This window comes from Talpa occidentalis, unplaced genomic scaffold (assembly GCF_014898055.3).
Source record: "Talpa occidentalis isolate TD23 unplaced genomic scaffold, MPIMG_talOcc4v2.1 talOcc4.10, whole genome shotgun sequence".
NCBI classification, from domain to species: domain Eukaryota; kingdom Metazoa; phylum Chordata; class Mammalia; order Eulipotyphla; family Talpidae; genus Talpa; species Talpa occidentalis.
Window position 1 is genome coordinate 41,257,385 of NW_023600993.1, and position 14,733 is coordinate 41,272,117.

At 48.5% G+C, this 14,733-nt stretch overlaps 1 protein-coding gene across 5 annotated transcripts in view; it reads left to right on the top strand.

Annotated features, from left to right (window-relative positions):
• The window catches only part of FLNB (filamin B), a 134,036-nt gene extending 121,511 nt beyond the window's left edge, over positions 1-12,525 (top strand). For 3 of the 5 annotated variants that reach the window (XM_037491564.2, XM_037491573.2, XM_037491582.2), the window contains 5 exons: positions 890-1,022; positions 3,899-4,075; positions 8,283-8,501; positions 9,381-9,584; positions 10,795-12,524. In XM_037491564.2, the coding sequence (XP_037347461.1) occupies positions 890-1,022; positions 3,899-4,075; positions 8,283-8,501; positions 9,381-9,584; positions 10,795-10,982 (921 nt within the window). In that variant the 3' untranslated portion in view covers positions 10,983-12,524. Of the gene's footprint in view, positions 1-889; positions 1,023-3,898; positions 4,076-8,282; positions 8,502-9,380; positions 9,585-10,794 lie in introns of all 5 variants that reach the window. The other 2 variants (XM_037491599.2, XM_037491591.2) reach the window with 1 other exon arrangement.
• Positions 12,526-14,733: the final 2,208 nt, after the last annotated feature.

Genomic DNA, 14,733 nt, shown 5'->3' on the forward strand with positions numbered 1-14,733 from the left:
GTGCTACACTGACCAGAAAGACTGAGGGCTGGATTTAAGTAGATACATATATCTAGCACCTTATGTAGCCGGTAACTACCAAATTAGGCAGAACTGCTTTAAGCACCTTGCTGCTAAGATGTGCTCTTCGGACCAGCAGCCTCAGCATTACCTGGGAACTTAAATTATAGAATCCCAGGCCCCACCCCAAATTATTGTGCTTTAACATGACCCCCGGATGATCTGACTGCACATTAAGCGTGAGCCCTGCTGCCTTAGAGTTACCATCTGATGAGAGGCAGTCCAACCAAGTTTCCACCCAAACTGCTGATTTATACAATCTTGCTGTTCAGGACTATATAAATCCTTAGGTGATCTCAGAAAACCTTAGGTATCTAAATTTAATCCCCTTCTCCCAGCAGAGGATATAGTTTCCAAGACAAAGCATGGAGAGTGAAACTGACCCAATGAAGAGCAAAAGCTCATGCTTCTCCCTTTTGCTGCTTTAGGGATACAGACAACTTCTAAAACTCCTCCTCAAAGGGGAGGGGACCCCTCATTTTTCTGACCTGGGAGTTTTCTGACCTGTACAGGTCTTGTTGGGATGCTGAAGCACTAGTTCTCCGACTGGGATGTCTTGATTCTCCACACCCTGGAACCATCTCCTCCAGCCTGAAACAAGATGGTTTTGGGTACAAGCCCATGCAGATGTGTGTCTCTGCTTTCTTGTATTTAATGCTAGAGATATGGAATGACCTACCTGTTCTTCTGTTGTCACATGTTATAAGGAAAAACATTCTGAGCCTATTTGCATGACAACTGTTCCCTGGATTCACGGGTCGGGGCAGCATGCGCCACACTGACCAGGAAGACTGAGGACCGTAACCTGTCTAATGTATTGAATTCTCAGGAATCGGGATTAAAAGTTAACCAGCCAGCCTCCTTTGCTATAAGGTTGAATGGGGCAAAAGGCAAGATTGATGCAAAGGTGCACAGCCCTTCTGGAGCCGTGGAGGAATGCCATGTGTCTGAGTTGGAGCCAGGTAAGCATGACGCCAGGTTTGCAGGTCCCTGCACCAGCACCTCCCCAGGAGCCTTACAAGCACCCGACAGAGGACAAATCAGCTTCACCAGGCCGGGCAGCTTTCACATTCTCTTTTCTTTTGCCAGATGTTGCTTATAAACTAGAGCATAAATATTTGCCAGGGAGATCAAGATACTTCAGGATACAGCATCGCTTTCCTTTTTAACAGTACTGCTTCATTTTCTGTTGTTTTAGAGATTTCCTTCACATGCCATTCATTATGATTTTCTCATATTTAAAAAATTGTAATTTTTTATTATATTGTTGACCTTATGACATGAATAAGTACATTTGACCTCACTTTATTCTGAGGGAAAGGTCAGTTGATGTTCATCTGTAAATTTATGAAAGTATCTTAATCTCCAGTAGGGCTTAATAGCAGCAAATTTTCTTGCCCTGCTGCCTTGGTATATGGAATTCTCTGATGTTAATCAACTTTAAGGAGATAATTTTGCCAGTGAATATTGCCAGAGACTTGATGGGAAGGTAAAATTGAGGAAGACATGATTCCTGCCCTCAGAGAGGAGCTCTGAGTCCAGTGAGAACCTGGCCGAAAGCATGCAGTATACTGGTGAGGACCCCAGGTCGATTGTCAGAATACGAGAAGAAAGCAGTTTATTTCTGCCTCTGGGAAGCCAGGGGATGCTTCTCAGAGGAGGTGACATTAAATGTGGGCCCTGATAGATATAAAAGAGCCCTGTAATCACTCTCCTGATGGGGTATTTGCTGTGGGCCCTGTTATTTGTACATTGGCAACCTGGGTTAGCATTTAAATGACTTTCTTCCACTAGGATGAAAAGGAAAAGGTAGTATGGAGCCTTGGAAGGAATAAATGTGGGGGGCAGGTACCCTGACCAGATCTTGGTTTAAGTCTGACCTTATCATAGAGAATGTATGGAACATCTGAAAGGCAGTGGCAGGTTATGCTCCCAGAATGGTCAATTTTAGGAAATAGCCTGAGACATGGAAAAGAGGGACCTGAAGCCAGAGAACTATAACACTTAGCCACCAGTAGACCATAGGGAGTGAAAAAGAAAGTGAATTTAGAAAGTAACATGTAGTTTGTTGGTTGGATAAAAAGGTGATGATATAGCTAGCAAAATTAGGGAGAGCCAGCAGAGGGTGAGTGAGAGTCAAGTTTAATAGAAAATTTAATACTTTATTTTGGGGTTCTTGAAGTATCGCCAAGATATCCAAAAGTGAGTGTTTAGTAGATCTCAATGGCATTTCAATTCAGCCAATGAATGAGGTATGGTGTCCTCAGCTCCAGACAGTATTTGAAACCCTAAGAGTTTCTGAGATCACCAGCCTGTCAGTTAGGATGCTGTTGGTTACAAATTACAGAACATCCAACTGAAGCCAACTCACACAGTAAAGGAGTCTATTATACACATAACAAGGGGCTGTTAATTCAGGGTCTAAGGTGGGTTTCAACAATGGCTTAATTCAGCTATTTCTCTAAAGCCCCAAATATCTCTGCTCTTTATTCTTTGTGGACCTAATTTTGAGACTGGCCTTCCTCATGGTGGCAAAGTGGCTGCAACAGCACCAAACTTAGCATGGTCACACAACACTAATCAAGAGAGACATCCTGGGCCTCCCTGGTGGCACAGAGGTTAAAGTCTCAGCACTATCAAGCTATCACCAGCCACTGTGGCATGACTTTGATCCCCAGCCAGGGAGCTAACCTACATGGCGCAGCAGACCTCTCCTGTCTCACCTGCTGCTCCCCTCAGCAGTGGATTTCAGTAGATCCCCCTGTTCTGCTTTCCACTCTGTCTCTGGTGAATCCTCTCACCACCCCCCACACCTCTGGGCTATACCCCAGTTCTTGTATACATAAACAAAGAAAAATAAACCTTAAAAAAAAAGGGAGAGACATCTTCTCAACATTTCTTCTTAGAAGGGTAAGGTGCTCCTTTTTCAGAAGTCTCTAGCAAACTTAACTCACCTTTCTCACTGAACACACATCCTGTTCCTGAGTCACTTCCTGTGGCTGAATGCCATGAATTTATTGAATTAGACAGAGGGATTTTCCCTGAATAGTTTGATCCTATCAAGGATGATTACCTGAATGTGGGGGTGGGGTCAGGTTCCCATGAAGCACATCGGCTTTCAAAGAGGAGGGGTAGGTACTCAACTGGAAACTGTAAGGGAAAGTTCACTGTTAAAGGATAAGGGGTATTCTCTCACGCTGCAGAGAACAAAGGGAGAAAGAGAAGAGGATTTGGATGGAGCGTTGAAAGACATGAAAGAGTACAGGAGCCAGGGAGAGACTGAGAGACTTAATTGCTGAGGTAGGGGAACAGGCTGTCTGTTTCCTTATAGAAGCACTTCAGAAGAAAAGGGATGGTCTGGTGATACACAGTGGACAGAGATTCCATGTGTCCATTGCAGTTAACAGATTAACTTGCACATGTTGTGACCCAAACACGGCGAGAGCCATGCCGGTTGCACTGCGGGGCACTTGCTAGCTTGGAACGTAATTTAGGAATTAATGCCAGTTGGAGTCATTTTTTCCCTTTCTAGTGGCTGAAATAGGGAAACTATGAGAAGCGAGTTTTTCATAAAAGGAAATGCTCTTCTGAAGTGGGGCCACAGAGAATTATACATAGAATTTGAGTTTAGATACATTTCCCTTAAGGCTGACTAGAGACACACAAATAGACCCATCTAGTTTTGAAACCAAACATACTCAGAGCCACTGGAATGTTCTCTCATTAATGATTTAGCAATGATTGGCTATCTCAGGTTGGCCTCCTGTCCTTTGTCCTGACTTAACTTGGTGGTGTCCATTTGGCCAGTTTTACCCTGTGCCTTTGCTTGCTCTCCTAGATAAGTATGCCGTTCGCTTCATACCCCACGAGAATGGTGTCCACACCATCGACGTCAAGTTCAACGGGAGTCATGTGGTTGGAAGCCCCTTCAAAGTGCGCGTCGGGGAGCCTGGACAAGCGGGGAACCCTGCCCTGGTGTCTGCCTATGGCTCAGGTCTTGAGGGGGGCACCACAGGTAACATTCTATCTCCCTCTTGTGTTTCACTGAGTCGGCAGAGTTGGAGGGTAATCTTCCAGCTCCTTGATGCCTTCTCTACACTGTCCCCTGGGAAACTGGAATAATGCACACTTTGCAAGCTTTCACTGTCCAGGATTGTTTTGGGAGATGTGGCTTGACCCGCGGTAAATCCAGAGTGATGGCTTGATAGCTGTGTTAACACACCTCATTACTGTTCCTTGCGCTTCAGCTGTCTTCGCCGAGTTCCTAGACTTCAGGGACGGAATGCTAATAGTGAGGGAATACAGCACAGCACCATTCGTTTCGGGAGTTTCTTTGCACAGAATTCATGATGCATGTAATGGGCCTTCTGGGAGGCCTCCTACCCATCCATGCTTTAGTGTTCCCTGAAGTATGTTGAGTCGGCAGTAAGACCTGTCATGGCCTGTCTCCTTTTCCTTTTATTATTCAGTCCTAATGGAGGAGGAAAAAAGATTTTTAAAAAATGCAGAAGCTCTTTGGGGCCTGTTATAATTTATTTTTAATCTTTGACACGGATGGGACACATTGAATTGTGAAAAATATAGGCAATCAGAAAGCATTTTAATTGAATCTTGCTCATGTCCCTGCTTCTACTCCCTCTGTCCACCTCGGCCCAGGAAAAACCACAGCTAAGAGGTCAGGGGAGGACCTCCGGACTGCACCTATCTGTTGTCTTCATCCTTGGTGGTTGGTTCCTTCACTGGTTGTTTCCTTAGAAAAGAAGACATACAGTTTGGCTTTTATTTTACAGAAGTAATCTTAGTGAACATATTATTGTACAACTTGCCTTCCTACTTGACATCCTAAGGATCTGTCTATGTCTTAATGTACAAATCTGTCCCTTTTTCATCTGCATTAATATACCACAAACCTAGACATGGACACTGGATGGTATCAGTGCCAAAGCAGGAACTTGTTCACCTCAACATCTCTGCAGGGAAGTAACAATCGTGAACTCCCTGGGATGAGGTCTGCTTTTACTTTGGGCTCTCTTAGGAAAACAGTTGGTTCCCATTTTCTTGAGTCCCTTGTGTGTATGCCTCTCCCTTTTAGTCACCCCATTCCTACCCAGTGTGGTGAGTGGGATGGAGTCCACTTCTCTGTAACTGAGGGGATGAGAGGCTGAGGTTACTGGCTTCCAGCCCTTGGGAGTGAGTGTCCTAAGTGGCCGAGGGGCCTGCCCAGGTGCAGGAGCGATGACAGGCTGACATGTGTCCCAGGACTCTGGCCAATGCAGTGGCCTGAGAAAAACCACCCACAGGGTGGTGTGAGTGCTGCTGTGCTCCCCAGGCCCACCCAGCATGTGCTCCCTGGGCCCACCCACACTAAACTCTGGGCCAGCAATGTGAAAGGACAGTAGCATTTCACTCCAGTCATGTCCACTTTACAGATGAGGAGAGCAAGACACTTAGTTTGTCACTCCCCAAGCTGACACCCCTGGAATCAGCCCAGGAGTGATCTCAGAGCCTGTGCCCTTAACCCTCGACTTGCCATCCCTGAGCAGCTAGTTCACCCAGAGTCAGTGACTGCCCCCTTGGCTTACTTTGATTTTGTATCATCCTAAATCCAGGACCCTGGCCCTGCTAGCTACCTGGTTCTAGCTACCTAGCTACCAGGCAGTAGTACATTTGGCCCCTTGCCAGCCAGCCACCCACTCTCCTCCTGGTCCTGCCAGACCCAGCAGGCCTTTGTCCCACAGCAGCCACTGGGGTCTCCTGTGGCTGCCAGCAGCCACCTTACCCTCCTGCTGGGCCACACCTGCTGTGGCCAGGCCTTCTCCACTTCCTCTTTGCTGTTCACACAGCTTCCTGGGAGCTCGGGTTTCAGATTGCTTTGTAAACCCTGGGTGCTGTGGACAGACGGACATGGTCTTGCTAGGAGACTCCCAGCCAGGCGGGAGAGCTACAGAGCAGGCCTGTTTCGAACCCTGTGTAAATATTGCTCTTGTCAAGGGGAAGGCTTCTTGTTTTTCTAGCCCTCCTGCTCCAAAGCCTTTTCCCAAATATCCATCCCAAGATTACACAGCTGCAGTGTGCATGCAATGAAAAGGTATCTGTGCTCAGCTGCTGGAGGGCCTGGCGCCCTGACCTTTGGAACAAAGCAAACTTCCCTGTGTTTTCTTGGGTGAGCTTGCTGTATCTATTGGCTCATGCTTTAAATGCTCCATTCTGCAGGTTTGGAGCAGGGGAATGTGGAGAATTTGGGGTGGGACTGTGCTGCAGGGAGGTTGAGAAGTCAGGAGTTGGACTAGGGAGTTGCAGATTCCCCAGGCTGGGGAAGAGCAGTTTCCCTGTTAGAACGTCCCAGGAACCTCAGTATGCACAAGGGGTAACAAAAGAGCCTCCCCTCAATCTACCCCCACTCACCATACAGGTTGAGTGGGGCTATGTGAGACGTGCATCCACCTTACAGGGACTCAGGTGTAACTGCAGCAGGGAGCGGCGGAGGCTGCCCTGTAGAGATGCTTGGGTGTCATTGATTCTAGCTGTGGCAAGAGGGACTCCTGTGTATGGGTTTCTTTCTCCTGTCTTCTCTTAGGCAAGTGCCTTAACTCCAAGTTGGACAGGCCTTATATTTACATCCTATTTCTGCCCTTCCCCCAGCCATGCCATGTGGGGCGAGTTATTTGACTTTATTGGGCCTCCATTTCCTTTTCTGTAAAATGGCAATAATAATGGCAGGTTGTTCCAGCCAGCTCTGGCCCTGGAATTCCTTATTTCCCTTTTCCTACCTAGTCTTCCCTGCCTTCCCTGGCCTTATAGTCAGGATAAATTGATTTTTCTTGTGAATCAAGTTGTTAGTGTGTTGAGATTTCTTTCCACTGTAGTCAAGCCTTTTCACCCTCACTTTAAAAATATCTTTCCTTATCGACACTTTGCAGCTACTTCCTGGAAATGCTGTCCAGTTGTTGCTCACCACCCGTCCCTCCCCCATAGCCCAGCTTTAGTGTGAGGGGCTTCTCGGCTACACGGTTTAGATTCAAGGGTGAGATAGTGGGGGGCCTGGGACGGGAGCCCCAGGAGCTTCCAGAAACAGCTGGATTGTGTTTGGGGTTGCATGATAGCAGCTCCTTTGTTTTATTGATAACCAGAACAATAATTCTTTCTCTGGCCTAGGAGCTATAATTACATCAAAATAGTTCCCAGCTGGGGCAGCGTCCAGAGTTCTGGAAAGAACACAGCCCTGCATGGGGATGCTGTGCTGGGGACGCCCCAGAGAGGGCATCGGAGTGGGCTGCAGCTGATGTCTCTGCACCCACCTCACCCTCTCCTAGACCGGAGAGGGGACTGAGGGCAGTGGACTCGAGCAGGAATACCACTGTAGACATTGGTTCACCCACGTTCCCTTTGCACAAGGCAGGGTGTCTGTGCAGGAAGCCTACTAGGCCAGGCGGGGGGTAGGGTGACTCAGGCTGCAATTAGCCAAGGCGGCCCACTGTCCATTCCAGTGGGTAAGAGATGCACTTGGGCCCAGATCCAGCTTTATCGCTTTGCAGTTTGTAGTGCTGACAATCTCCCTGGCTTTCAGTGTCATTTGTTAAACAGGACACACTGGGCACGTAAAATGAGGCTTAGCGCAGGATCCTGAGTGGCGCAGGTGGTACTCGGTCAGCAGGAGCGGTTGTTTGGTCCTGTTGTTGCTGGTATTCATGGTGAAGGGGAGCAGAGAGGGCCTGGCAGACCCTAAGGTTGCCCCAGGTCTTCAACATGGGGTCTGAGGCAAGGAGACTCCGGGCCTCTTTGGCTTCTCCCAGGCCACCCAGAGGAGAAAGGAAAGGTCACCGGGGCCCACGCTTTCCCCACCCCCCTGGAGACAGAGCTGGATCCTGGCAGCTGAAGCAGCACTTTGAGCTCACAATGACACAGGCTTCTCGCCCTCAGCCTCAGCTCATGCCCTGAGAGAACAGGGTGTCCAAGCGGTTGGTGCTTGTGGGCGAAATGTCAGCTACACTCCTGCCTCAGCCCTGGAAAGGGAGTTACCACCCCTCAGGGCCTAAAGTTCTCTGTGCCAGCAGCTCAGAGCTAGTGCCAGTAGGTTCCCACACCACCAAGGTAACCCCTGTGTGGAAGAACCTGTGTGTACCCCCCACTGCTACTTCAGTGCCCCAGGGAAAGCTTCCCAAACCCCACCCCTTCGTCCCTCCAAGCCATCAGCCACAACATGCCTTCTTCCTTCCTCCCAGGTATCCAGTCTGAATTTTTCATCAACACCACCCGAGCAGGGCCAGGAACATTATCTGTCACCATTGAAGGCCCGTCCAAGGTTAAAATGGATTGCCAGGAAACCCCAGAGGGGTACAAAGTCATGTACACCCCCATGGCTCCTGGAAGCTACCTGATCGGTGTTAAGTACGGTGGACCCAACCACATCGTGGGCAGTCCCTTCAAGGCCAAAGTGACAGGTACAACCAGGCACCTTTGAAGTTGTTCTTCCCCCACGTGGAGCTGGAATGTCAGATCCTCTGCAGAGCTATTTGATAGTCGAAGCTGGGTGATTTTAGATGTGATCTTGACTCTTTTGAATCTTCAGTGTGAAAAATGGTGGGTCATGTCAGAGGGGAACGCATGTTTGAGACTTACAGTAGAACAAGAACAGCAAGAATGTAAAAGTTAGGAAAGGGTGTGAGGTGGTTTCTGTATTTAACAACAAGAAATATTTACATATTTGAAATCTTACATATTTGTTTAGATCAGGGCTTGAAAAAAATCCCCTCATTTCTAGCCTTCGCGTCTAAAATAACCAAGTGGTTTTATTAGATTTATAAAAACATGCTTCCTTTACTAAACAGTAACAACCACCTCAGCCTACCACCCAAGGTAACTATTGTAAATATTATAGTGACTCCTTTCCACATCTCTTTCTGCTTGGTTGACTGTTAAGTAAGTAGTATGGGTTCATTGCAGAAAAATGAGAAAACTCAGATAGGAAAAACATCCTCACATGCACACAGAATCAGTTTGAGGCATTGTTATAGCCTCCCAAGCTGTCACACTGCTTAGACAGAGTATTTTATATAATGGAAGGTTGTGGATTACATGGGGTGGCATGTGGCTATACGGGAGAGTTTCCCAGCTTGAATCATTTGCTCGGAAAACAGATCCTAGTTGTGTGGGGTGGAACCCCAGGAGGCTCAGGAGACTATGGGTGCCAGATGGGGAAGTGGTGGCATTTGGTTCGAGGTGTTGGGGTATGAGCACCCTGCTGGGATACTTGCCTCCTTTGACTGAAACATCCCTCTCAGTCTGGCCGTTCATGTCCACCTTCCTCCCTTCTGTTTTAGGCCAGCGCCTGGTCAGCCCCGGCTTGGCCAATGAGACCTCATCCATCCTGGTGGAATCAGTGACCAGGTCCTCTACAGAGACCTGCTATAGTGCCATCCCCAAGGCATCCTCGGACGCCAGCAAGGTGACCTCCAAGGGGGCTGGACTGTCAAAGGCCTTTGTGGGCCAGAAGAGCTCCTTCCTGGTGGATTGCAGCAAAGCTGGTAGGCAGCCTGGCCCTGCTCCGCGGTGAGGGTGGGAGTAGACTAAGCACCCTCCCTGCACTTTGGTTTTCCTGCTCCAGTCTGAATCCTGTCCACCCGTGAAAGCCAACCATTTGCAAGCAACCATGTTCCTTATGCTGTTCTCCACTTAATAAGGTTGAAATTACTTTCCTCTCTTTTGTCGCTTGATCCCTGCAAGTGACTTCCAAGTTTATAGAAAAGGTGGCATTATCCCCATTACAGATAGTCAAACCGAATCAGCAACCAGTCTCCTTCTCTGCCACTATTGCTCTCATTGCAATTTGAACTTAGTTGCCTGAGTGCTGGTATCTAGCACATCTGGACTGGAAACCTGGCTCCACCTTCCCCTCCCTTCTTTCCTTACGCTTGTTAGACAGATGACCTTTTAGAAAGCCTCTTTCTAAAAGACAATTTGCTATTCTCTATAATAGGAATGATAATAGTACCTTCCTTATGGTTATTATAAAAATAAGTAAGATCAAAATAGCCAGGACTTACAAAGCTCTTACTGTATGCTAATGGCCCTACATATAATAACACCTCTAAGTCTCCAACAAGCCACTGAGATTTATGGGCTAGTGTCATCACCTTCTATCCAGATGGGCAGACTAAGGCAGGGAGAGGTAAAATTCCATGTCCAAGGGCCTCCCCGGTGGCGCAGCGGTTGAGCGCTGGGTTGCGAAGCTGCCCGCGGCCTTTGCTGCGCCGGTTCGATCCCCGGCTGCTCCCCGGCCACCGGAGGAGGGTCCCACATGGCGCGCAGACCTCTCCTGCCGCCCGCTGCTCCCCTCAGCAGTGTACATTGGTCCTTCTGCCTGCTCTGCTCCCCGCTCTGGCTCTGGTGAATTCTCTCACCCTCCCGTGCTTCTGACTGTACCCAGTGCATGTATAAAACAAGCAAACAAACAAACAAATAAATAAATAAAAGCATGCCTCTATTAAAAAAAAAAAATTAAAAAAAAAAAATTCCATGTCCAAGATCACTTAGCAAGGAAGTGTTGGGGCAGGGATTTGAATCCATACCATCAGACTCCAGGAGTCCCTATAATTGCCACCTTTCTCTCCTCCACCATTATCGAATCTCAATAGGCAGTAACTGGTGTCTGACTTTGGGCTTCTGTATCCCCGCCTCTTCCTCTGCCTTCTATGATGCATCCTGAGAGAGTAATCACCTTCCTCTGCTTCCCAGGTTCCAACATGTTGCTGATAGGGGTTCATGGGCCCACCACCCCCTGTGAAGAGGTCTCCATGAAGCATGTGGGCAACCAGCAATACAACGTTACGTATGTTGTCAAAGAGAGGGGGGATTACATTCTGGCTGTGAAGTGGGGAGAAGAACACATCCCCGGCAGCCCCTTCCACGTCACGGTGCCTTAAAATGGTTCTCATCCAATCCCGGGAGGCGTTCTGGTGGTTGCTTTTGTTGCTTATGTAACTTGTTTTATACAAAGTCGTCCTGTCTGTTTGTTGGGTCTGAAACCCCGTCCCGAAAACATTGCTGTTCTCAGATACCTTCAGAAAGAAGTCCTAGACCTGACTCTTTGGGACTTGTTGGGGACTCTCAAGGAATGCAAACTCTTTCAACGGGCTGAGGAGATTCCGTACACACCTGGCTCAAATCCACCTCTTGGGGGCTCATCCCTTACAGAGAGACCAAGAACACTGGCAAAGCTGACTTTAAAAAATGAAATTGCCTAGCCAGTTGATGAAACAGGCTAGGGGGCAGGGGCAGAAAAAGAGAGACCAGTTTAGGTTATTGGTGTTTACTGTATTACCTGTATAGTAAAGAAGATGGCTTGAAACCAGCTTCATCTCTTCCAGTGACCGTGTTATGTAAGAAAAGGCTACTAAGGTGGACATCGCTAAGCACCTCTCATGGCTCCATCTCACCCCACTGTCGGCATTTTGACTTCTCAGAGGGCGTGTGTATACCCGGGGGCCCTCCCCCATTTTGCTGATTATCTCCTTACAAAGCCAGAACCAGAGACCATCTTGGCAGCCAGGTTTTTGCTTTTGTTGGTAAAGTTCATTTCAGTTGCTGGGTCTGAGGAAATTCTGCAGTGACAAGCAGCCCCCCACTTGCCAAAGATCCCCCATTTTAGCCAATGTCAGACCTTGTTTTTAACACACGCTCCAGCCACTTGTGAGTCTGATGAGTTTTAGCAGCATGTCCAGGTGGGTCGGTGTGGGCACTGCTCAGCGGGGGCCTGTCACACAGCAAAACACTCCACACTCACCCGGGTCAGCCTTGGGGGTCACTTTTTCTGGGAAATAATTTTAGATAAGAAAGAACAAAATTCCTGTTGACCCTTGGCCTGAAAATCAGGGAATTGGGCTGGGGAGAGAGGAAGGACAGCAGCTCCTTACCATATGGCAGAAATAGTGATAGCCGTGTAACTGACGGTGCTTGTGGATTTGGCCCTGACCACATGTCATCGGAGGCTATTTGGAATATGCAGGTGCAAAAATCCCAAAGCCAGTGCAGGGCAGTTTGCGTGCCATCCTTCAGATCTGAGCTGGCTTTGGAGTAACGGGAAAGCATTCACAACACCTGATCTCGGGCCTGGAGGCGTTGTCTCGGAGCAGCCTGGCCTTGCTGACCTCCTGCTCTGTCCTGAAGTAGCTGCTGTCATCTTGAGGTCCTCTGTGGGTAGGATGGGGATGGGGGCAGGCAGGTGACTCTCACCAGGTATGCCAGCTGGGGCCAAGTGCTGGCAAAAGCTCGCCTGTTGGAAACTGGAGCAGCCCGAAGCCCAATGTGAAAGGACCACAGGCCTTGTAAACGGGAACATGGAAACGAAACTGGAATCAAATGTCGACTGTAAATTGTATCTTATAACTTATTAAATAAAATGTTTGCTCCAGAAAGCTCCTGGTGTCCTTGGGTGATGCCATTTCTGAATAAATCATTTGAGACTCTGACCAACTTTCCCAATCCTGGCCCTGAGTCCACTGTGGAATAGCTTGTTTTGACAGCGAGCCTTGCCTCTCTGCAGGGGCACATCTTGCTTCTCCCTGAACCTCAGTGGGAGTTTAACAGGAGACCAGATAGGTGTGAAGGGTGCTGAGGAAGAGGCCCATGGGCCCCAATACCAATGCAACTTCAGAGAGGTTTGCAGGGACTTGCCATGAAACCCATGTGGGTTGAAGCTGTGGTTTAAAAAGAGAGAAAAGAAAGTCTGCCTCACTGGTATCTGTTGGGGAGGCAGCATTTATTAATTAAAGGTGGACTGTGGTATCAGATTCCTTAGGGCTTGACACTGGTTCAGCCATTGACTGGCTGTGTGGCCATGGGAGGTTGCTTCTCAGCACACGCCCTTGGGGGGTGTCTGGTCGTGAAGCTCAGGTGAATTCCCATTGGGAGTTGTAAGAGTCTCGGCCACTGCAATCTCTGACCAACACCATGCCGTATACAAAGCCTGGCTGCCTGCTGGTGCCTGGGGCAGTACTGGCAGTCCCCTGCCAGTTACAATGTGGCATCTCAGGTGGAATCTGTGCAACTCTGCTGGTCAATGGCTAGAGCCATAGGGCAACTCTTATCTGCACCTGGACTTGCTGCTATGGGAACCAGCTATTGTTTGTGCAAACACCTTGACAACTTTGAAACTTGGCCCAGGTGCCAGGGCTTTCCAACTTTCACTGGTTGACTTTGTCCCTTTCCTATCAGGAGCTTGGCTGGGCCATCACTCTTCCGTGACCAGTGGCGGTTAAGTGGGCAGCTGCCAGCTTTCCTGCAGAGATCCTCAGTGCCTGAGAGGCCCTGCCCCTTTCCAGGTCCCTATTCCTACCTCTTCACCAAATTTCCCTCAGTGACTCTGGGAAGCACCCATGGCAATGCCCCCAAGAAGGAAACGTTTTATTAACTTGTCTCTTTGTTTCCAATGCATTTATAAACACATGGGCTCTTGACCACATGTCCAGTCTTCAAAGGAGCCTTGGAAGCCACATTTTGATGATTTTGGTGTAATGAGCCAGACACAGAGGGATTTAATTTTCCTTGAAATTTGCACGACCTTAAAAATTAGAATAAGTGGCAAAATGAGTGTTCATTCCACATCGGTGGTGCCTGACCCCCCAGTTTGTATTTCAAAGAGGGTACAAGATGGGGCCTACCCTGGTGGTGCAGTGGTTGAGCGCTGGGTTGTGAGGCTGCCCGTCAGCCTCTGCAGCGCCAGTTCGATCCCTGGCCACCGGCGAGGGTCCCACAAAAAAAAAAAAAAAAAAAAAATTGTACAAGATGGTTAATTTAAATGCCCTTTGGCCTTACCTCCCGCCTTCTGGAAGCAGGGTCTAGGCAAGGAATGGGTCCAAGTCCACATTAACTAGGAGGGGAAGGCGCTTTGTAATCAGAATACTTCTCTGAGGAAAACTCTCTCCCAGAAATGCATCTTGTTTAGTTAACTCTTTTTCTCCTCACAAAAGCAAATCATAACTCGAAGAGGGAGTGAAAATGTCACATCGGGGTTCAAGGCATGACTGGATTCAATTTTTCCCTCTGACTTTGTCTGAAGGATGCTGCCCAAACACATGGTGGGAGGAATCTCTTAAACAAAGGGATCCTTTTTTGCTTTGTGATAAGGCTTTTGTCTGGGACCCGGAGCACACAGGGGACCAGCTCATGTGCAAGGAATTTAGGGTGGCCCGCCCCACACCCCTCTTTCTTAAACGTTCTCAAAAACAGGCAGGCAGGCGATATGGCATTTACAAGCCTGACTAGTGGCTCATGTCCAAGGGTGTTTCATATTTTGTACTTGCTTATCTCTCCAGGACAAAACTCCAAGATGAAAGCATCTGGGAGCCTTTTATAGCCCACATGAGTCCTGCTGTGGCCACTGCCTCCAACGGCACCAGGATGCCTCTCCCTGTTCACGTGGACTTTGTTAGGGCAAAGCTGCTGCTGAACCCTGGGAATGTGATCTCGAGAAGAAGGAAACACTGGCGGAAGTGCCAAGCCAGGGAAAGGCCAATTTCAGGCCCAGCTACAAGCAGCAGGCCCTGGTAGCAGCAGAATAACCCGGTGTGTGAAAGATGCTTGAAAAGCAGCTGATCGGATGCTGTGGGGTCTGGTCTGGATTACAGCCCCAGCTCTGTGTTTACCAGCTCAGACATCTCAGGCAGTGGCAGCCTC